Genomic DNA, 24,468 nt, shown 5'->3' with positions numbered 1-24,468 from the left:
ATCCATCTGGAGAATCCAATGGCTCGAGATGAAAAAGAGCAACCACTCGAGATGAAAAAGAGCAACCATTCCAAGTCGATGATATAAATAGAGAGAACAAAGCTGTCTTGGTGTACGTTGAATGCTTCACAGATGAAAAGGATCCTGAGAATAAAGAGAGAATGTCGCCCGAACATACGCACTGCCAAGGTTTCAGATCGCTCAGGTGGCTGCTGATAACTGATGCACTTCTACTGATAGAAGTTATTTCTCCACCCCAACGCTCACGAAGACCTTTCGAACAATAGCTGCCGTTACTAATCATTATACTGGCAATTAAGAGAAAACAAAAGGAAAGAAGCCGTCATCAGAATCGCTGTTCACCACCTTAATTGTATTAGTACACAATTACTACCTCTTTGTTGGGAGCCCCTGTAATCATTAGAACAGCTGCTACGATGTCATAAACATTCCGTGGATTACGTCTAAAACCCACACAATTAAACATCCATGACTCAAGATTTAGGGTCTGCTTGGTAACAAACGGAATCACTATCAGGTTGAAATGCTGTCAGAAGATTTTGGAATTTTTTTAAGGAAATAAAACAAAAGTCACACCATTGAAGGTTCCCCTTACAGCAGCAACAATCCTTGTCTCATTTATTCTGGCTAGTACAACCAAACTTTTGTTAAGGGCTGACGTAACTCAAATAGAACAGCAGAAGCACCTGTTTGCAACTATATTTTTATCGATAATAGCTCCCTCTTTGTCATCATGCTGCTCATCTTGTAGGCTGCAATGCAGGTCCAAGTCCTTGTTTCTTCACAGTCTCAGGATCACAGCCAACTCAAGAATAAAGAACAGCGTCATGTTCAGCTTAAAGTTTAACATGCTTCTATGCTTTATAAATGACATGGCTTAATAATCACTTTGAGCAGCAGGGATTTTGTGTCCAGCCAGTTGTGTTTGTCTGATAGGATTGACCTATAATATAAACAGGAATGTGAACTCATTAAAATAGCTACAAATGGCAAGGAAAAAATTTGGCCAGTAGTGCAATAACTAGATAGTGGTGTACGATATACTTGGTTCAAGTGATAACTGAGACTCTCTATATAGATCTAACAATGATGATTTGAGGGGCTCCGAAAGAAGGGGTACTTTTAATTCCTAGTGAAGTTGGAAATGGAGGGGAGGATCTAAGGTAACATTGATAGAAGTTGCAAGAAAGGATATGGAAGAGCTTGAAGTAATATCAAAGATGAATGAAGATCCATAAAACCAACCACTTGGGACAAGGCTTGATAGTCATGTTAAACCCTTGAGTCAATAAGGAAATAGAAGGATGACCAAATGCCCTGATTGGGCCTTTTCCCTTTTTCCTCTAGGAGATAGATCAAAACATATCATCGCTTGTATCAAGGAGGAACCTCCTTTTTATGGATTATTCAGTGGAGCAACGATGCTTTTCTTTCTATTATTCCGTTTTGTGTGATAGGGCACAGCTTATATTTGATTAGTTGTGGAACCTGGTATAATGGATACGGCCACATGACGTACACCTCATCTTGACTAGGAAACTGGAACAATCTTTTCTGTATTTGGGTGGGCATGTGCTTAGTCCCACATCAGGTGTAAGTTGGAGAGGTCTTGGATATTTAAGCAGAGCTAAGGATTCTAATTAATAACTTCTGGCTCACACTTTCTAGGTGACGTCCTGATCCATTATATTTTTTCTCCTCAATTTTGACCCTTGTCAAATTTGTTTGGAATTTGAGCAAGGAAATAAAAAAAAGGTTCAACTAGATAGGTGCTATTACTGCAGAATTTAAACCCCTTATAGACCAAAAAAAACCTTTTCCTTGCATATTTTTTAAATGAAATCCTTAAACATAATGAAGTCAAATACACATGCATAGGATTTTTCTTATTGAATCTATACCCTTAAATTAATTGGTAGTGAACTAACACAACTAGTTTCAAATCGTAGCTGAAAATCCATGAGCTCATTGATGTAGAGATGATAATCATATATATGATAGTAGGATTATTACTAGCTATTTGCTAAGCCATTTTAATATCCCATCATCTGATTGGAACCTAAACACAATTTTAATTTGATAAGATTCGATCCTAAACTGTTTAGTATAAGTCCATATATCCCACACTCATTTACTTAATACTAACAATCATATGATTAAGATCTGTCTGCTCATATGGTTAACTGGATCAATCACTCCCCTAATCATATTCCCATTGACATCTTTCTAAGACCAAGTAGGGAGTTACTGAAAATATGCTACCTTCTAGTTCAGCAATCATCTAATGCAACTGTGTGTCCCAACCAGAATGATGCAGGGCAAACTGGGGTTAGGACTCTGCATATGCACAAGAATGGACCCTTAAGAACCTAGGATTTATGAATAGTGAAAATATACTAGGGCATTTTCTTTTAAAGGGATTTGTAAGCCAAAATCTGTGTCATGATCACACATTTCTGCAATCATGCACAGATAAACAACAATTACAGTTAAATTAAAGAGTGGAGACAAGGGTAAAGGGTATTTCTAGGATTAATAGTGGATGGCAAGATTCCGCCAAGCTACCAATAAATCAATGCGACATTTGATGCTCTCAGCTTCGTTCATGTGAAAGTGACGACAGGTGTCAACAAGCGAGCAATCAAAGTATACACACACAATTTAATTCAGATCCAAGCATAGTTATTAACCAGAAAAAATAAACATTGTGTGTGTGTCCATGTTGTGTGCGTGTGCATGCGTGCATGCGCGTTGGTGTGTGCGTGCATGCATGTGTGAGTGTGTGCATATGTGTGGATGCGTGCGTGCATGTGTGCATGTGTGAGAATCAGAGCAAATAAGATGAAGAAGAAATAAAGAGCAGAATAAGAGAAGGGGAGGGAAGATAGCTGAACCTTGGTTTTGTTTCTTAGCTGAACCTTGGTTTCATATCTTCTTTCAATTAAATAGTCTTCGGTACAATCTCTTAAAAGAGAGGACTACAATTTTTATAGAGACTCAAAACCCTAATACCATTAAATCTTGACATTTCAATTAAAGGCAAATCAAGCCATCAGTTAGAACTTGAGAAAATTTAAAGGACTCAGAAGCCCCCAATAAGTTACCGCTACAGTACATGAACAGTTCCATGCTACCGTACTCATGAGTAGTACCAGCTACAGTCACTAGAGCAACTTGACATCAAAAGCAATTTAAACATAATTAAAGCCCTTCGATAAAACATGGACTGTAGGGATCTTTTGAAATCCCACATCACAGAAATACCAAAAAAGTTGGCCATGTATCAAACCTGCTCTATGTTGGTTGACACATGCAGGTTTTGTTTTCCAGCTAGAAGGAAATTCCAATATCCAACTAAAGCAATAGACATGATGGGCAGCAGATGTCATGATGATTATGAAGTTTCTCATGTATGAGCCTGCTGGCACACATATATTCCCTGCCTCTAGCTTGCAAGCTAGTTTTCCTCATTTTTCTTTGAGGCTGTAACCAGCATGTTTCTACTCCAGACAAACAATTCATACTTGCACAAAATATGGAAACTGTACTTAAGAGTACGGTTTTCTATCTCTTGAACTTTTACTCTCTATTCATGCCATCAACCTATAATTAGAATGTTATTCTCCATTTTATATGAGATAGAATATTTGTTCTGAAACTATTGTGGATGACCATCTCATTAACATATAAGGTCATTTGAAAAGTATAAGCTTCTATATGTCCCATCTCATCAAAGCGTTGATATGATACATACTTTCAAATTAACATACTGGCATTCATGGTATGGATCATTTTGTTCTGATCATAGAGCTTAGGTACCTAAATGTCAAATGTAAGTTGATTGACGCGGTTTCCTGATGAGCAAGACTAAAGTTTCACATATAGTATGGCCATAACCATGACCCTCACCAAGCTAACTTAGTTTTGCTTAATGCTATACCTGTCTTAAGTATTATTAACAAAGTTGAACATGGCACAAAATCTGACAACTACCATATAATGCCGTTATGTCCACCAATATAATTAAGACAAATATCAAGAAGATAAAAAATATAGACTATTGCATATAATGCAAAACATGCAACATCCATGTTAACCATGAAATATACTTATGATTCTTTTTATATTTCCTTTTTTCCTTGGCTATGTTAGGAGAACTTGCCTGCTTCTTATAGGTTTTTTAAACCAACAGTCAGTAGTCCACCTTCCTTCAAGGGATAAAGAGACAAAGGTCAATCAGATATGAACTTGTGGATGTTTGTTTTGTAGTTAGCAGCCCGAAACAACTCTTCACCTTCTTCTTAACTGCCTTGAGCAGACTTATTTGGCTTCATCTTAAGCAAATTCTACACATCAAAGGAAGGCCAGGTAGTCTAAGATCCTAGTGTTCTGAATGGATAAATAAATAAATTAGGCCAAGTTCAGAAAGGTGCTGTTTGCTGGGGAATTTGGAGAGAGAGAAAAATAGTAGAATCTTCACCAAGATATTAAAATCTGTGGAAAAGATAAGCCAGCTGGTAATGCTATCTCTGGAAGAACAGATCAAGGCACTTGCAATCAACAAAACAAGGAATTTCACATTCTTAACACACATGCACATACATGCACACACAAGTCCATACTTCTGGTTAGCATTTCTCTAGGAGGTGAGAAATTCCAGCTCCAAAAGAAACCTTAGCCACAAGGTCATCCAAAGCTGTTTAACCTTTACTATCTCTCATGATCTCAAGTTGAACATTTGCTATCTCTCACTGTCTCAATGAACTAGCTGGGAATTTCACATCCTTAACACACGCAAAAGTCCATGCTCCTGGTTGGCATTCTATTTGGGGTGGGGGGGTGGGGTGAGATACACCAGCTCCAAGAGCAACTTACCCACAACATCATCGAAAGTTTAAAATTTAGCCTCTGCTATCTCTTACCATCTCTATGAACTAGGCTTGGAATTTCACATCTTTAAGACACCCACACACAGAGAGGTCTATGCTTCTGGTTGATATTTCTCTAGGGGGTGACAAATTCCATCTCCAAAAGCGACCTTAACCACAAGGTCATCAAAAGTTTAAAGTTTAGGTTCAGTGCCCATACAGGCAACTTATTGGTGCGGTGTGGATTGGTATGATATGGCACCATGGTGATATATGGTACGTCTGTTGATGCTAGCACAGCAAAAGTAAGATATAGTATCATGTGTCAGTTCAACACAATACCAGAGGGGACATTAGGACCTGTACCTCACTAGTATGATACTGTACAGCAGGTATTGTATCTATCTTGATCCATCAAGTCATCTAATCTACCATTTTTGGTAATATACCATGATCCAATGTAAACAAGCTTTCTTTGACAACATCAGCTGTGGAATTATAAGGACTCGACATAAGAATGAAATCCATGATACTTATACATCTTAGACACAAGCTCCAAATAACATAGACAATGAGGAAAAGGAAGAAAAATACCTCAAGAAGATACTACCATGAATGTGCATTTGGATGTACAGAATAAACATGATCATAAGGAACTGTATTGACTTTGAGGTTTAAACCTTTTGCCCCATTTCATAAGAAGCTCCTCAATGCTAGCATCCATTCTAGTTCCTCTACCTCCCCACACCAACATATGAGCCAGGTCTCCCATTGACGAGCCATCGACTTCATGTACTACCTTGAAACCCATCCTTGTGTAGAACCGAACAAGCTGTCATTCAAAATCACCATGAAATAATCTCAAAATAGACAACCACTAATAGTCCTATAATGCTGCACACGCAGATGCAGAGCTAGGTGGCAAAATATCCCAGCAAGAAATTAATTTGCATGAGAAACCTCAGCAAGGAAAGGTAAAATTTGACTTCTTTCATTCTAATATATAGGACTCCTTATATCATCCACTCTAATAAGCTTTTATGCATTTCCTAACTGACCTTGAATGTTTCTTCGCAGGCTTGTGACTTGCCTAAAATTTGCTTTCACCAGGGTTTTGTCAACAATTTATCAATGTTTGACATTAGCCTGATAGGCCATGTACAAGGTGCCCAATTCTTCCATACAGCTTTCTTGACCTGGTGATGACGATGATGCATTTCCAACTTTCTTATCTACATGTTTACATTGTACCATTATGCTATTTTTTCCCCTTCAATGTGTAACTGTAACACCTTAATAATAAAATTCCTTGAGCTCAATGATAAGTTAGTGACCTAAATCAACTAGCATACATTATAATACTATAACAAGAAAAAAACACAAGCATATCAATATCAATATAGTGACAAACGCTGTTAATGCATTGCATAAACTAGTTGGCTTATTTCTCGTTCAAGTTCTTCGACTTGAGTTATGTAATGCCTAGTTGGGTTTTGCTGATATTGAATTTTGCAAATAATTTGTTTCTCCATGATACCATTTCAATGGGGCAAGTCTTGTCTCCTTACTTTCTTATTTATATATTTTACACTATCCCATCAAGATTTTCTTCGTTAGTTTTCCCCTTTCAGCATATTGCTCTAACACCTGTAGTTAAGACCCCTAATCATATGTGGCAATCCATTTACATATCCATGACACATTTTATAACTTAACAGCAAGCAAACGTATCTTAATTTCTGTCAATTTCCAAACTAACTACACATTTCCGTACGGGAGGACATAAACTTGTTAATTTTTATCTATTGCATCAAAAACTCATTCCTTTATCATGTTCAAGTTCTCCATTTCGAGTCATACAAAGTCTACTTAGAAATAAGAATTTCCTTCGCTATTTACCAGACCTTTCTAATGTCAAACTAATGCAACTTTAGTTTCTAAAACTGCTTTGCAATAGCAAGGGATTAGTCCACTTTCAACAAGAAATTCCCTTAAAAAGTTTTGGAACAACACCACAACCCAGTCCTGCTCATGTTGAACAAGCTTTTTAATTTACGTTTCTGATGTCACAAAATATTCATAAGAAAAAACAAATTGTTTCATAATTTTTTAACATACAATTTTGACTCACGAATCACTTGCTTCGAACTAATTCAAAGGCTAGTACGAATAAATCCTTCTATATTAACTGGAGTAGCACACTTGCATACAAAACCAAGAGGGCATTGTTCTTTTATCATGATATGATCAAGAATTGTGAAGCATTTACTTGACCTTGGAGTGATAGAGAGGGGAGTCGTTGATGGCGAGGAGCTCTGCTCGGGTGCAACCCCGGTCGAACCCATGCCGGACCGCGACGGCCCCGAGGAAGAGGCCCAGGCCGAAGATGGACCGGTCCATGGCGAGCGTCTCCCTTGCCATCCTCATGGAGTCCAAGTGCAGAACTTTGCCCTTGAGCCACGGCCTAATTACTCCCTCTGCCCTGCCGAGCTCCGCCCCGCCCTCGCCCTCCGCCCGGACCCGGAAGAAGGGCCCCAGGGACCGGAGCCGGAGGCGGAGCCCCTGGGCTCTGGACGACTCCATTATCTCGGACATGCTCGGTATTAGAGAGAAGTTTAGGGGTGTTTTCGGGGAAACCGCCGGTGGGTTGGGTGGGAACGAAGCCATGGCCACAGACCTCCTCGGTTCATTTGCTCCCCGCCTGGTTCTTGGAGAACACCAGAGGTGGCGTGGAGGGATGAGAACCGTTCGTCGGCTTTCTATTCGTCGTGAGATTTTAGCCCCACATCGGCTGAGATGAAATTTTGTTCCGGTACGACGGCTGCGGAGCTGGCTTTTAATCCGCGTTCATTGTTTTTTCACTAAGTAACAAAAACTGTATTATTTATTCTCACTATCAAGATATATCTTAATGTTATGTAGTCCAATTTTTTACTAGCTTAAAAAATCAATCTATATTTGTACCTAAAAAAAAAGAAGCAATCTATATGATGGATTTCCATCAGCTATGCATCTCGGGAATGCATTCATCTGTTGATTTTAAGGCGAAAAGAAATCTTAACAAAATTTTTTTTTTTTATTTTTTTGATATGTCTAAAGCTATCATGTAGATAAAATATAGGAATATCCTACGAGAAGAATTGAAGCTACCAATCTGATGCTTAGCCCAGTGCTTTTGTTAGAGGGTGCAGGTTGTATGTTTGTGTGGCATACGTCTCGTGATGGTAGATCAAAAAAAAAAATTAGAGGATTTTAAAAATTATTAAAAATATAATTTAATGATTGACATTACAAAAGAAGATCAAACATTATTTCACACCAAGGATACAACTTGAATCCTTTATTAGATTGCTCTTATGATATGCTTGACTATTTATAGAACCACTATGAAAATAAATATTTAAAAATTATGAAATTATTAGCTAGAATCATAAAGCCAGATGAGCATATTAATGCAATTAATAACATCAATTAATTCTAGTAACATAAGTTGGGATGAGTAATGGATGGATACAATTCAATAATGGGTAGTAAAATCCTTATATATATATATATATATAGAGAGAGAGAGAGAGAGAGAGAGAGAGAGAGAGAGAGATTATATATATATAATGAGGCAATCCATGTTTTTTATAGTTTTTTTGAAATTTTAATAATATAAGATGATTGGCTCAACCTAACACTACCTTAGCCTTACAACAAAACAACTGGTGCAAACAAGTACTTATAATTCTTGGCTCACTCAAAAGCTAAGCCCAATAATAATATTTGATATATGTTTGATTTTATTTAGGTGTAAGTACTGAGTTACTCGACAAAGAAAGAGTTCTTCCATGAGATATGATTGTCCTGGTTTGCTTATAAAATGGGATGTGCCACTATCGCACTCCGATTTGATGTTTGAAATGGGAAATATTGCAAGATGTGTCGATCAAGATGCTAGAATAATAACGGAACGGTCTTGTCTCAACACTCACGGTAGTACTCTATCCCAATGTTTTACAGGATATCTCATCAAGATCTTAGATAATATTTGTCTTTAGTATGATGCCCAAGCCATCCTAATATCTTCAAAGATTGCATTTAATATCCGTGGAAGAATTTTGGATCATTTTTGCAGCTCTCTTACAAAAAAAGAATGCGGAAGCGATATCATATATATTCAAGATTAGTCATTTCAATTAGAAGGTGATTTTGAAATTTGCATAAAATTGATTTACATTCTCAAGTCTCGAGAGACACCATGATCCAATCATTGGCCAGTGAAATCACATTTTTTTTTTTTGCTTATGTTTGTGATGTCAGAAAATGTTCATAATAAAAAAATACTCGTACTTTATTTTTATACAGATTCTAAGGCAACCATTACTCTTTGGCTAAATACTATCTTGAGCAAGCCAATTTGCTAATCAATTGCATTATTTTAGAAGCTTGTCAACTTAATCTTGGTAATATGATTGCGACTTTTAGAACCTTTGTTGTACCAAGTATGTCAAAATATTTGGAACTCCTTGACCTTTTCCTGAGATCATTGGGCCCCTTTTTTTTCTATTAAATCGGATTTTTCATACCCAATAAATATGAGTACATTCAAGGGAATCAAAAAATAAGATGTCACAAAATTCTAAAGAAGGACAATAAGAGTTAGACCAAAAATTGCCAATAGAATATTCTATGACAAATGATGCCAACCAATCTACCGCTCCATTAGCTTCTCTGTAACTGTGTTGGGCATGAAATGACACAGCATTTGGAAAACCTCAAGATCATTGGGCCACCCTAGGGTTATATTGCTGCAACTGAGAGTATCAACTGATTCCATCAACAGATGATGGAAAAATGCTCTCATGCTTTAACAGTTTTCCATGCTTGAAATTCTTACTAGTTTTGAAAAGTAATCTGCTGCTTAATAATTTTCCATAGCTCATACTCTGACCTTAAGACAATATTATCTAAAATTAATTTCAAATAACTATTAATGGGAAGTATTTAAAGTAGTGCATGTGTTAACTAGGCTACTAAAAATTTTTTCACCACAAATTTTAAAACATAATGCTGGCATTAAGCCCTAACACTAACAAAAATCTGATGGCTAACATTCACGAACTTTTGTAGACTGTAATTTATAAAATTTACTATGTGGTGTATACAACATGAAATCATAGAGGCACCAATGAAAATATGATAGCTAAGGTTAACACACTCTCTTCTACATACAAATAGGTTGTACTCTCATCTGCATACAAATGAGTTGATTTATGTCAAATACTTAAATGAATTATTCTACATATAAATACATGTACTCTCTTTTGCATAGAGGGATTATTAGCAAATATTTGCATATGTTCATCAATCAAACCACTTGTTTTTATGTTAATAACTGCTCCGATAGATTCAAATTTCTTGGAATTGTGAAAGAGATGGAGTCCGAATCCAAAAGACTTGGTGTATATAAGCAGTTATAAGTTTTCTATTACCAATGTGGGGCCATCTTTTTACATGGATTTCCAACAAAATTAACAATACAAACAAGTCATACAATGCCTAAGGCATTACTTTTAACATTGTAGTCCATTGACATTACATATTGGACCTAAGAGTGTTTCAGGATTGAACAAAAAGGTGCTATTGCATCAAGTCCAAAGCTCCAAATTTAGAAAACGAATAAGAAAAACATAGATCATGAAGCAAATTCTGCAGTTGAGTTTAAATTGGTACTCAAGCCTGATTAAACATTTCATACAAAATGGTCAACTGATTTATCAATAATAAAATCATATTTTTTGCACCATGTCTTCGATGCATTGCTATCCATCCAAACCATAAAAATGGTTTGAGGGATACAAGGGAGAAACATGGGTGCTTAAGGTAAGAGTTAGGGTAAATTCATGAGATGATATCATATTTGTTAACCCTTTCTCTATTTTTTCTCATAGTCCATTGCATGTGCATCTTCATGGCCTGATGCTAAACCATGACATTATCTAATTGAATTTCTATCCCTTTTTTTTATTTAAATTCTATTCAAACAACTTGTAATTTACTTGGTCAACCTCTTACCTAGCCCCACTGGATGTGGATCTCACATCTGGATGCAGATAGGAGAGAAAACGGTCTTAGAGATCTCCCTACCATTCGCTGGCTCAATTAACTCTTTATTTGAACAAAAAATAGTATTTTTTTTTAAAATAAGATTTATCTAAACAATTAGAAATTTATCATTTACCTCCTTTTTGAACTTTTCTCTTTTTCTTAAAATAGTCATTAATATGCTCATCCCATGTAATCGACTAACTTCCATCCAGCCTTTGGCCAATAAGTACCTCTTCTCTTCCTTGTACTACCAACCCAAGTTGAAGTTGGGAGGTCTCCTTTAGGGAGAGAGGAGGGTGCCGACAGGTTAAATCTAGCTGGCAAATACTAACCTTTCTTTCAAAAAAGAAATACACTACAACCCTCCTTTCTTCTTCTTTTTTTTTCCTCTAAATTTTGGAGAAGATGACTATTGCCATTGAGCAGCCTCAGATTGGTAATCTCTCTTCCCAAGGCTTTCAAAATTACTAGTCTTTAAAGGTCAAATGGCTTCTTGTTCTTTTTCTCCTCAAATGGGTGATTGCATGCAAGAATGTAAAGGTTATATTTCATGTTATTTGGTAGCATATATATCTAGTTTTCTAATGTGGTCCTTTTACTTGTAGAGGAAGGGAAAGGAAAGAAAATCCCCATAGAGTCAAAAGAGTTGGTGTCAGATTCTGGATTTGTTACTCCTGAAACTAATGCCTTTGGCCAAACTTTTAGGTATCTTTCTTCTGTAAAAGCCATGCACATGCAAACTGCATATTCTTATTATTGCATAAAGGAAGTAATGGAGAAAAAACAAATAATGACAGGAACTATGAAACTGAATCAGAAAGAAAAGACTCCGTTGAAGAGTTTTATCGAATGAACCACATTCATCAGACATGCGAATTTGTATGTGAGATGTTCTAACTTATTGGTGGTTGATTGTTTTCGTGATGCTCCTAGAATAGAATGAGCATTTAAGCTTTGGTTTTGGATTGGTGCTCATCAACAATGACAAATGATTTAGGTGAAGAACATGCGAGAGGAATATATCAAGTTGAACAAGGCAAAGATGAGCATTTGGGAATGTTGTGAGTTGCTTAACGAGTTCGTGGATGAAAGTGATCTTGATCTAGATGAGCCCCAGATCCAACATTTGCTACAGAGTGCTGAAGCTATTAGGAAGGATTACCCTGATGAAGATTGGTTGCATTTAACTGCCCTTATACATGGTATGTTTTCGAAACTCTGCAACATTTTATGGCCTTTAATTTTGCAGAAGATGATGTAGTAGCCACCTTTTATGTCAATAGGTAAATCAAATGATACATTCATAGTATTAATTATAACCTCTTACGTAGTACTTCTTCTTTGTGAAAGGCTTTAGTTAAACATTAAAAGAGTTCTAGTCAAGCAGTGTTTTTGATAAAATTGAAGAGTTTAAGTTTCATTTAAATACTATTTATAAGATTAAGAATAAAAAATTGACTTACTGAGAGTCTGGTTGGATTGGCTCGTTTATTTTTAAGATGCAAATGAAGGAGAAAAAGTTAAAAGCATGTGATCATTGTCCTAAGATAATTTTTCAACCCTCGTGTTAGTGTTTATCGGAAATTCTATCCCAAGATACGATCGAGATATCCTCTCTTAAAGCACGATTGTGGAGAGGGTTGATGGATCTTTCAAAACTCTGCAAAGAGAATAGAAGTAGAAGAGTATTTAAGCAACAAAGAGAGAAAGTAGGAGAGAGAGCAAAGACTTGAGAAGAGAAATACGATTGTTATTTTTCTCAATGTCCCATGCCATCCAAACTTATAGTCTTATGTAGACCATGGGAAGATGCAAACAGAGGGATGTTTTAACTAATTACTCACGATGGAAAATGACTGATCAAAGAGAGATATGTCCATCAGGTCAAACAATCAATTGACTATTACGACCGTGATGATTTAAAATAAAAAGATAAAAGTTTAAAAAAAAATATATAAAATTATCGCAGCATCACACATGCATACGAGCTGAGCTGAGTCGAGTCGGCCAGCGCATGTGTGTGGTGTAAAATTGATTTTCCTCCTTGATCCAAGCAAAAGTGGATAAGAAAAGAAGGTAGATAAACATCAAGAAGAGATTGTCTCTTTTCAATATGAGACTAGACTCATAAAAAAAACTTTTAGGAAACTTTGGAGGGAAGAAAAATTTTGAGTTTTTCCTCCAACTCACTAACAATCTCCCTTAAGACTCAAAATTTTAAAATAAATAACATTAATTATTAAATATCAATATAATTGAAACTTTATTATGAGTATTTATACTATACAATGGTTGGACTATTTTAACTTCACTTAGTATAAATAGTTTTCATCTAAAAAAATCGGAGTGAATCAGATCTTAAACTACATTTTTTTAATCCAGATTTTAACCATCACACATATAATACAGAAAGATCCGTCATGGGATTGTGCATTATTAGCTGTGCATAAATATCTTATTGCTTATGAGATCATCTAGGTTTGCCTATGTCCCTTAGCCATGACCATATATGGAAGCTCTCGTATAGATAAGCCCTCTAGGAATATATGTAGAATTACATCTCAAGAAGATTACCTCTTCAAAACTCATTCATAGCTATACTCTTTCTTAATATCTACACAGGAGTACTAATCATCATAGAGATGGGTTGAAGTGGAGACTCCTATAGATATATAAGAATGTGTACTCTCTGGCCAATCAATCAGCTTGTTATTACCATATTAAACCTCCTTTAAAGAGTCACCTATCATTAAAACTGAGTTTTCACTACTGGAGGGCCCATTATAGGCTAAGTCCCATCTTCCTAATGATTCTAGAATTTTAGTCCTATTTAGACCTTTAGCAAGCCAATTTATAAGATTATTATCAATTTTTACATAAGACAAAAATAATGCTATGGAATTTGTTTATAAAATACAAACTCCATATTTATGAAATTTATATATTATCATGAAAAGAATAATTTCATAATTATTTTACTATTAAAAATTATTTATGAAATATAAATTCTATAAAATTATCTAGTATCTTATTTATACATGATTTAAGAAAATATGATTTAATAAAATATGATTTAAGAATGCTTAGTTTAAGAAATATGGTAAAAGATTATTAGATAACTATGTATAATCCATAAAAGTGGGGAAGATCGATATCCAGAGCTAGCATCTATATAATCCTACTAGCGGATAATAGTTGTTGGTATCCTGCCAACGGATAATAGCAATTGGCATATAATCTTACCAGGATAATAATAGTTGGTACATGATCCTACCAATGGATAATAGCAGTTGGTATTTTATCGATTACGATCATATCACGGATATAATAGTCATCTTAGTATTTAGTCCGAAAGAATAATTAAGAATTATGATATAATAAAATGATAGATGATTTATAATTTTATCTATAAAATCAATATAATTTATAAATTTATTTACGCTATGCATTGAAAATTATATTTATATAAATTACATAATTTATGCATATGCAAGAGTATGATTGATTTATGATATATTGTTATTATAAAAATTTTATCTTCTAATGATAATCATCTTCTTTAAAAGATTTATTGATATATGTATAAACTTATGCTTAATCCAGTAAGATAGTATAAGATTTACTTACTGAGCTGAAGCAGCTCATATCTTTTTATTTATCTTTTTTTTAGAAATAAAATTAGGAATGATGGATGATTCAGACTTGAAGGGTTTACACTAATGAGCTTAAAAATTATTAGAAGATTATGGATTTATAGTCAATTATCTTTATGAATTTTGAAATATAGTCAATTATATTTTATTTGTGATGGATTTTAGTTGATTTTGATCGATAGATTTTATGTTATTGAGGATAGTATTCTTTAGCAGTATGGCCATGTTATGTCCCATATTTGGGGTGTAACGTTTTATAGTATCAGACTAATACATTTGATCATGGATAGAACTTAAAGTCTAGCAATGGATAATTAGGTCTCATTTAACTAAATGAGAATAGATAAATTTTTTTAGAGTTCTTATTGCTCATTTAAAGAAGCTAATTAATGCTAGTATTTTTGATAGATGATGGTGAGCAACAGAGATGATGAAGTCTTAGTGAACTTTGCTATTAGGAAGAGAGGAACAAAAATGACTACAAGGGAGATGCCAACCAGCCGATTGAGTAGGCTCCAAATACGCCAGCCATTTAGATAGATATTGCTGGAATATGTCAAGTGGTGGATCAGCTTATTCAATAACAGCAACAGACATAAGTTGCTTCTTGATCTACACCATTTGTAAAGTCATATTATGAGATGCTCAGAAGGCCTAACCCACCACTGTTTGAGAGTGGATCTAACCCTCTGATCATGGAGGTCTAGATTTTGAAAAAGGAGAAAATATTTGATACCTTGTAGTACCTTGAGAATGTGAAGGTCAGATTAGCCAGACCTATGCTGAAAAAAATATCGAGTTTTGGTGGACTGCAATAAAGACTGTATATGAAAATATTGATGACCAACTAACTTGGGAGGAGCTCAAGAAGATATTTGATAATTAGTATTTTTTTGGATCGATGAGATTAGTAAAAAAGAATGAATTCTTAGCTTTGAGGTAAAAAAATGATATGATAGTACTGGAATATGTAAACAAATTCAATATGTTAGGTTATTTTTGTCCCCATGTTATAAAGTCTGAAAAAGTAAAGCAAATATATTTGAGCATGGTCTAGGATATAAAATTCGATCTCGCTTATCTTCTCATCTTTTTAACAACTACAAGGATGTACTGGAATGAGCTTTAAAAGTTGAGTCAAATATTAAAAGATCGAAACAAGAAAGAGAGGATAAAAAGAGGTTTTAACCAATAAGAACTAGGAGTGACCAACATGACAACTTAGAGAACAACTTTAATAAGAAGAAGGGAGCAAAGACTTATGGGTATTGTGGTAGAAATCAAAGCAGGCCTTATTTTGACATACTCGAAATGTACTTTGAGTGCGGCAAGAAGGAATATTTGACGCAAGATTGTCTTAACAGAAAGAACGACTCTAAGTCTGCAAAACCCACTAATCAAAATCAAAAAAGAAATGTACGAGTATTTGCTTCGACTGAGTTGGATACCAGTGCAAGTGATCAAGTAGTTACAAATATCATTCTAATCAACCCATAGATGCTCATATGCTATTTGATCATGAATTTTTCTCATTCCTTTGTGTCTTCTAAATTTAACTATATACTTGTAGAATTAAATAAGCCATTACATGTTATCTCTTATTCGAAGAAATTTATTCTCACCAATATTTTGTTTAGAATTGCATCATTTTAGATGAGGAAGCTAGGACAGATGGAAATTGATCTAGAGTATGATAAAGATGATATGAAGAGTTTCTTCACTTATTTAAGAATGAATGTACATTAAGTTTCGAGGATGAATTTTTTTTTAAGGGAGGTAGAATGTGATGGCTTGATCCATTGAACTAGCCTATCACCAAATTGGCCAAAGTCCCCAAGCGAAACAAAAAAAAAAAGAAAAAAATGCTAGAGGAAGACTCCTGATGGGAGTCTTCTCCAATTGATTTTAGAAAGAGGCAGTCCTAGGGCAAAAGAGGATTCTACGACACTCTATAAATAGCCCTCATGTCCCCCTATGGCCCTTGACTGACAAACATCGAGCCTCCTTCTCTCTCTGTTCTCCCATTGAATATACGGTATACTATCATTGTGCCCATCTAAAATCATGATCGGAGATGTTATTGGAGCTTGAGGTAAGCCCCAACCCTCCTTTCTCTCTTGCTTGCCCTTCTTTCCATGCTTTTGTGCATGGTTGTCGGTTGTTAGTTTCACCAAAAAATGATAAAAATGAGATCCTTTGTTCTTGGCCTGTCTTTTCTTCCTTTTTCGACCATGTCTAATACTAGTGCCCATCACTAAAGCCTTCGATCTCTTTACGATGTTGGCCTGTCGGAGCCCCAGCTACCAATAAATGGGCTACGACTTGAGGATAACTAACCAAAGGGCCTTGGTTTGGCCTTATTTTTGATACTTTTGTTAGTTGGCCACTTGCTGCTAGCTGTCTCTTGCTCCACCATTATCAGCTGCCACTATCGAATCATCGACTGTGTTGCTGCATCCTGCCCCCTTCCATATTTTTCCAAAGAAAGGAAAAAGAAGAAGAAGAAAAAGAAGAAAAAAGAAAAAAAGAAGAGAAGAAAAGAAAAGAAAAAAGAAGAAGAGAGAGAAGAGTTCTCTCTTTTTAGGATTTTTCTTTCTCTACTCTCTTTTTCTCTCTCTATCTAATCCATAGATCTCAGTGTCTGTTGTTATGCTCCTCTACTATGAATCAAGAATTTTTTTTTCAAAAAAAGAGACCTCGAATTACTTTGATATCCATGCAGTATGTCGAATCCCAGCCCGATCCTTGTCAAATATTCATAGAATTTGGTCACTATTAAATCCTATTGAGTCATCTGGCATAATTTTTGATGATCTCGATCATGATTTTCTCTTTAGAGAGATATAAAAATTCTCTTAACTTTCTCTATAAGACTTATGAATCTCAGTTTTGAGTCCTGTCTCCTTGACTCGTGGATTCATGTTGACCCTCAGATAGGAGGTCCTAAACTATCATCGTGTCTTGATAGCTTGGTGGACCGACCACCCAATCTACAGTCTTCTTTTTTTATGATTGAATTTATCAAATAAAAATTAATTATCTTTTTAATATATTAAATAAGTTTGATAAATTTATCCTATAAATTTTGAAAGGTTAGGACAAAAGAGGTAATTAACCCTGATACTTTTTATTTATCTTTGAATATCGATTATTTTATCATAACAAGAATTATTTTATATTTTCATAAAATAAGGATCAAGCATATATATGATGAAATTCATAATTTATCATAAAATAGTGATTCCATGAATATTTTAATATGAATGACTTATTTATAAAATATGAACTCTATATTTTTGAAATTTATATTCTATCATGAAAAGAATGATTTCATGATTGATTCACTATTAAAAATTATTTAGGGACCATCCACTCTATAAAATTATATAATATCTTATTTATACATGATTTAAGAAAATATAATAAGATAAAATATGATTTAAGAATACTTATTTTAAGAAATATGTTAAGTCTCTCAGATAGCTATGTGTGATTCCTAGAAGTGGAGAAGATCAGTATCAAGAGCGAGCATCGATACGATCATATTAACAAGTAACAGTTGTTGGCATATGATCCTACCAACGAAAAATAGTAGTTAGTATATGATTCTGCTAGTGGATGACAATAGTTAGTATATGATTCTGTCAATGGATAATAATAGTTGTTATTTTATTAATTACGGATCTATCACAGTATAATAGCAACCTTAGTATTTAGTTTGAGAGAATTATTAAGAGTTATGATATGACAAAATGATAGATAATTTATGACTTTATTTGTAAAGTTAACATAATTTATGAATTTATTTATGCTATGCATTGGAAACCATATTTGTGCAAATTACATGATTTATGTATATGCAAGAGTATGATTGATTTATTATATACAATTATTATGAAAATTTTATCGTCTAATGGTAATCATCTTCTTTAAAAGATTTATTGATGCATGTATAAATTTATGCTTGATCTAGTTACATAGTATAAGATTTACTTGTCAGGTTAGGAACAATGTCAAACAAAGATATGTTTGTTTGGTCAAACGGTCAATCGATCGTAAGGGCCAAGCCAGCCCAGTGTGCATATGTGGTGTAAAACCCATTTCCCTCCCTGACCTTAGTAAAATTTGGCAAGGAAAGAAGGTAGATAAATATCAAGAAGAAATTATCCCTTTTCGATATAGAACTAAACTCATAACAAAACTTTTAGAAAACTTTAGAGAGAAGAAAAATTTTGAGTTTTCCTCTAACTCTCTAACAATACAAAGTATCATTGCTTCTTCCCTCCAATTACTTGTTGCCAGTTTTGCAAATATTTCATACTTTTCATCTTAGTAAAGCTACCTACTCTTCTTTGTTTTTTTTTTTTTTCCCTTTCTCGTAGGATACCTACTCTTGTTAAAGTGATCTTCCTTAATCATTCCTCAATACTTCTTGATTTTTGAGAAAACAGATATTGCTGTTGTTTGTCTTCAATAATTGACAATTTTCATACATGTCCATCTAATATTTTTAAGTGTAGCATATTTATTCAAATTGCATCTAATCAACTACCCTTTCTTCTGCAATGAAGATCTAGGAAAGGTTCTTCTCCATCCTAAATTTGGGCTGCTTCCCCAGTGGGCTGTTGTAGGTGAGTGCATGTCTACTTATTGGTTATTGACAGTCTCTAATCCATATGCCTTCCACTGACAAGGTCCCGTCCACAGGCGACACATTCCCTGTAGGTTGTGCTTTTGATGAATCCATTGTTCATTACAAGGTCAATTTCATACCCTGATCTATGTTTGATACACCATCTGAAGCAAGTATATTACTTTGCTAAACTTGTTTTCAAATCATGACAGCACCTCAAAGAGAATCCAGACTGCAACAATCCTCAATACAACACGAAGTTTGGAGTCTATGCTGAAGGATGTGGACTCGACAATCTAATGATGTCATGGGGCCATGACGATTACATGTATATGGTATTTACTTATAACCTCTCACTCATTCATGATCCTAAATACAAATGGTTCTATTCTGTGTTTTTGCTCAAGCTAATATTTATCTTATTATTGGATTCAATTCAGGTGGCTAAGGAGAACAAGACCACTCTACCTCCAGCTGCACTGTTCATTATCCGATACCATTCATTCTATCGTAAGATTTGCCTGCTCAATACCTCCTTTCATTAGCCATTGCCTGAAATGTTCACTATATCTGATTGTTAAACCAACAAAACCTAATTACGTGCGTCGCAATTCAGCATTGCATCGGTCGGGGGCCTATAAATATTTCATTAATAAGGAGGATGAAGAGAACCTAAAATGGCTTCAGATCTTCAAGTAAGACCTCATGCATAATTTGTAGCTGATAGCAAGCAGTGGACCTAATGATAATTAAAAATTGAATTTTCTGTATTTGTTTCCTATTCCAAATTGGCAGTAAATATGACCTCTACAGCAAGAGCAAAGTCAGAGTTGATGCGGAGAAGGTGAAGCCATACTATCTGTCCCTTATTGAGAAGGTGGGCAATACTCTAAAAAGTGTGTTTTTTCTCTGCTAACAACATTAATTCTTCCATTTCTGCTGACTTGGTATTGGGATGCATGTTGCAGTATTTCCCTCCCAAGCTGAGGTGGTGAAGCACAGGAAGCTACTAACTTGGTGGATGATGGCATGATGCTTGCATTTCAATGGCAATTTTCAACAATTAATATGAGAAGGAGACAAATTATGAGATAGAAGTAATACCAAATAACTGCTTTCCCTATAATATCCATGAAAGAAATCCTGTAGAATTATCTTTACTAAATCTTGATTCATTTCTGTCATTAGGAGAAGATAGTCTGTGGCCATTTCTTTTCTTCTACTTTCTTTTTTCACATGTCAATATGGTACAAGAATGGACCCAGAAATGTTCCACACTATCACATTTTACCCAGAATTTCCCTCGCATTTTCGCTGAAGATTGCTGAAACACTATGCAAGAATGCTAGGGACAAATATAGTTCTAACTCAATTACAGCTGCAAATACATTGAGCTGCCCGTGAATAGAGTGGAACATTGAAGGATACATTGAAAGATACATGAAAGTTTACAAGTACCTTGACACATATGTACCTCGAAATATAAGATACAATGAGATATATGTACCTTGAAAGATGCATATAAGCACAATGACGAGGGACATGGAGCATTCATCAATCTTACAAACCAGCCAATTTTCAAGGTTTATAAGTTCCTAACTGTCCTGAGCTTTTAGATTCTTGTCGAGCAGGCCCAAGCAGCCTTGAAATGACTGGCTTTCTCCAGTTCCAACCAAGTATTATCATCAAAGATGCTTGCCTATTGGGCATGAACTCCAGCACTCGCAGGGGACTTGCAAAGTGGCCTCGTCCGCCAGAATGGAGCAGGGCAGGCCGGTTTAAGTCATTGAGTCACCTTCCTTCACTGTAAGTTGATCCAATAACATGTACCCAATCTAAAGACGGACACTGCATTGAAATCCTTGCTAAGACAGACTAAACCTTTCTAGGATTTATGTCCACAAGATTTATTTATTCGACTTATTCTCGCGTGGTTGTAGTCATCATCATTATTTGCTTCATACGACTTGAATCTGCATTTTTTTGTATATGAAAGGAATTTTTTAATCAAAAAAAGAAAGTTTGCTTTTCGTCTAAATATATGTACTTACAACTGGCTTGTGTAATACGTCACAAATGTAGAAAGAGTCAAAGGTGGAGGACGAAAGCCAGAAGGCAGCAGCACGTACGCTTGAACTCATATCTATTATAACTGCACATCCATATTAAAAAAAATTGTATGACAGCCCTTCAAGTTGGGGCTATTTTCATTTAGTACCCCCGAGTTTGAAACGTTTCAAATAGATCCTTAAGCTATGCTTCAGCTGTCCATCTCTATTTATTGATGTTCATAAGATTCCATTATGTGAATTTAGGATTAAAATTTCCTTATTTTGCGCGGCACCTCCCCGTGGTGCTATCTATTTGGCACCAACCACAAAGAAGTTGGAGCTTCAACATACGTACTTTTTTTTTCATGGTAGTAGCTCATTATTAGATCTCTAAATGTTCTTCCTCTTTTTCTTTTCCTTCCTCTGCGAGCCATTTTGTCCCCAATATTCATACTCTCTTTAATTATTGTCACATCGCTACCCTTCCCTATCAGCACATTGTTTGGCTTGTAACTCAGGATCTCCATGTACAGTCCAACATGGACCATCACAATCATGCAATGAATGCTGTTGTTCGCTGCAGAGACGATCACCTCCTTGATTGTTCTGAAGTCTCCATCGTGTCTGCCGCATCCATCACCACCATTGCTGGATTAGTCATCCTCATCCCTGACTTTGTTGCTTCTTGGTGCCAGATAATAATTGCTCTACTTCTCCGTCACCTCAAACAACCTCTTCCCCCATCGTGTTCTTGAGCTCTTTTTCAAAATAATTCAAAAAAAAAATTTAAATATCAAAATATATTAAAATCAAACTTATTTACCAAATGCAAAAAAAAAAAAACGTCATTTTAAATGACATTTTTTCCCTTTCCACGTCACTCCCCTTTTCCACGGTGTCATCGTCCAAAAAAAAAAAAAAAAAAAAAAAAAAAAAACGCCATTCGGAATGGCGTCTTTAAAAACGCCATTCAAAATGACGTTTTCAAATTTTTCCCCAAAAACAAAAGGAAAAAAATCATGAAATAATGGCAAAATTGGTTTTTTAAAATTTGAAAATAATGAATAAATTAAAATTATAATTTTGATTGAAATTTAAAATATAAAGATTTGAATTTTTAATTCATTAAAAAAATTATTTTAGATTTTTTATTTAAAATATTTTTTAAAAGATGTCAAAAAAAATCTTAAGAAATAAAAAAAATTATCATAGAAAAAAAAAAGAGAAAGAAATTTGAAAGAAATAAAAATTTAAAATTTAATTGAAAAACATCATTCGAAATACTTGTCCTAAAAATTTTTAAAAAAATTATAAATTTTAAAATTTTTAAAAAATTAAAAAAAATTATAATGTAAAAATTAAAAAAATAAAATTTTAAAGATTAATTGAAATTAAAATATTATTTCAAATTACTTTCTCAAATTAAAAATAATTAATTTAAAAAAGATTCAAAAAAATTTGAAAAATAGACTAAAAAAATTTTATAAAAATATAAAGAATTGAAAAAAAATAGAAATTATAATTGTAATTGAATAACAAACTTTATAATTTTTAATTTTAAGAAATAAGAATTATAAATGTAAATGAAATTAAAAATTATATTTTAAATAACTAAATTAATTTAAATATAAATTTTTAAAAAATATTATAAATAAAAGAAAAAAAATATGTAATAGAATATCAAAAAGATAAAAATGAAAAAAAACTAAAATTTAAATTTAAATTTATAAAAATTATAAATTAGATTAGAAAAAATATATCATAAAAGAATAAAATTAAATTAAATTAATTATAATTTATTTTTTAGGGTATTTTATAAATGTGACTTAAAAAAATTAAATTTGAATTAAATTTTGATTAAAAAAAATACATTAATAAGTTAAAAAATAATGAAAAGTTAAAAAGTTAAAATTTTTAAAAAGTCATAAAAAATAAGAATTCTAAATTTAAATTTTTAAAAAAATAAAATTTTAAAGATTAAGTGAAATAAAAATATTTTTTAAAATTAATTTCTCAAATTAAAATTAATTTAATTAAAAAAAAATTTAAATAAAATATAAAAATCGCCTAAAAAAATTTCATAAAAAGATAAAGAATTGAAAAAAAATAGAAATTCTAATTGTAATTGAAGAACAAAGTTTATAATTTTTAATTTTAAGAAATAAAAATTATAATTATAATTGAAATTAAAAATAATATTTTAAATAACTAAATTAATTTAAATATTAATATTTAAAAAATATTTTAAATAAAGAAAAAAAATACGTAATAGAATGTCAAAAAGATAAAAGTGGAAGAAAATTAAAAATAAAAATTATAATTATAAAAATTATAAAAAAAAATATTTCATAAAAGAATAAAATGTAATTAAATTAATTACAATTTGTTTTTTCGGGTATTTTATAAATGTGACTTAAAAAATTTTAATTTGAATTAAATTTTGATCAAAAAATAAATACATTAAAAAGTTAAAAAATGAAGAAAAAAAATCATAATTTTATCAGATATGATTCTGAAGTCTCAAAAGCAAGAACAAAAGATGTGTAATCTATTAGAGGCAATTTCAATATTTTTGGAAGCGTATTTTCTAAGAAAAATAGATTTATATTTTTTAGTCGACCCCATGAATCGACTCATGGCTAAAAGAGTTTAACGGCACGCAAAATTTTTGGCTGCCACACTCTGTCAGTCGACCCCTTGACTTTTTTTCTGGTAATTTTTATTTTTTAAATTTTTTAAAAAGAGGGAGAGAGAGGAAGAGGGAGAGAGAGGAGGCAGCTCACCGTCGTGCTGTCGGAGAGACGCCGGAGAAGGGAGAAGAGGGAGAAAGGAGAAGAGGGAGAAGGAGAGAAGAAGGGGGGAAAGGAGAAAACGCCGTTCCCTTCGGTGTTTTTTTATTCTTTTTCTTTTTTTAAATTTTTTTTAATTTTTTTTATAATTTATTTAATTATTTTTTTTTAATTTATTAAATTTTTTAATGAGAATAGTAATTTGAATGATAATTTTTAATTTAAATTAAAGTTAATTTTTTGTTTTAAATTATAATTTCTATTTTATTACCATTTTTTCTCTTTTATTTACTATTTTTATGATATATTTTTTTAATTTAATTTATAATTTTTATAATTTAAAAATATAATTTTAGTTTT

General features: G+C 33.4%; 2 protein-coding genes across 4 annotated transcripts; one reads left to right on the top strand and one right to left on the bottom strand.

Moving 5' to 3' along the window:
- Positions 1 to 500: 500 nt before the first annotated feature.
- On the bottom strand, positions 501 to 7,650 carry LOC105057938 (uncharacterized). Of its 3 annotated transcripts, none has more exons than XM_073249061.1 (3): positions 7,164 to 7,650; positions 5,570 to 5,721; positions 501 to 964 (listed from the first exon to the last, which is right to left on the bottom strand). In XM_073249061.1, the coding sequence occupies exons 1-3, from the start codon at positions 7,554 to 7,556 to the stop codon at positions 883 to 885; spliced, it is 627 nt and encodes a 208-aa protein (XP_073105162.1). In that variant the 5' UTR covers positions 7,557 to 7,650; the 3' UTR covers positions 501 to 882. The 3 variants fall into 3 exon arrangements, with proteins under 3 accessions (XP_073105162.1, XP_010938964.1, XP_073105163.1); XM_010940662.4 differs by having other exon boundaries at positions 5,484 to 5,721; positions 7,164 to 7,645; XM_073249062.1 differs by lacking the exon at positions 501 to 964 and adding an exon at positions 5,291 to 5,377 and having other exon boundaries at positions 5,484 to 5,721; positions 7,164 to 7,648.
- A 3,573-nt stretch (positions 7,651 to 11,223) lies between these two features.
- Positions 11,224 to 20,461, top strand: LOC105057939 (probable inositol oxygenase). Its single transcript, XM_010940663.3, has 11 exons — positions 11,224 to 11,418; positions 11,588 to 11,687; positions 11,780 to 11,861; positions 11,980 to 12,184; positions 19,207 to 19,266; positions 19,343 to 19,395; positions 19,481 to 19,603; positions 19,709 to 19,778; positions 19,885 to 19,963; positions 20,064 to 20,145; positions 20,237 to 20,461. Exons 1-11 carry the CDS (start codon positions 11,388 to 11,390, stop codon positions 20,261 to 20,263), a joined length of 912 nt encoding a protein of 303 aa, XP_010938965.1. The 5' UTR covers positions 11,224 to 11,387; the 3' UTR covers positions 20,264 to 20,461.
- Positions 20,462 to 24,468: the final 4,007 nt, after the last annotated feature.

Source organism: Elaeis guineensis, chromosome 15 (genome assembly GCF_000442705.2).
Source record: "Elaeis guineensis isolate ETL-2024a chromosome 15, EG11, whole genome shotgun sequence".
NCBI lineage: Eukaryota > Viridiplantae > Streptophyta > Magnoliopsida > Arecales > Arecaceae > Elaeis > Elaeis guineensis.
This window is presented reverse-complemented; position numbering and strand designations above follow the sequence as displayed.

What these genes read in the sequence shown, in the direction of transcription:
- LOC105057939 (XM_010940663.3), top strand. Translation starts at nt 11,388, where the DNA reads ATGACTATTGCCATTGAGCAGCCTCAGATTG. An exon ending in ATGACGATTACATGTATATG is followed by an intron (nt 19,604 to 19,708) that starts GTATTTACTTAT and finishes GATTCAATTCAG; the next exon opens with GTGGCTAAGGAGAACAAGAC. An exon ending in AAATGGCTTCAGATCTTCAA is followed by an intron (nt 19,964 to 20,063) that starts GTAAGACCTCAT and finishes CCAAATTGGCAG; the next exon opens with TAAATATGACCTCTACAGCA.
- LOC105057938 (XM_073249061.1), bottom strand. Translation starts at nt 7,556, where the DNA reads ATGGCTTCGTTCCCACCCAACCCACCGGCGGTTTCCCCGAAAACACCC. An exon ending in CCCCTCTCTATCACTCCAAG is followed by an intron (nt 5,722 to 7,163) that starts GTCAAGTAAATG and finishes TTTGAATGACAG; the next exon opens with CTTGTTCGGTTCTACACAAG. An exon ending in CTTATGAAATGGGGCAAAAG is followed by an intron (nt 965 to 5,569) that starts GTTTAAACCTCA and finishes TTTATATTATAG; the next exon opens with GTCAATCCTATCAGACAAAC.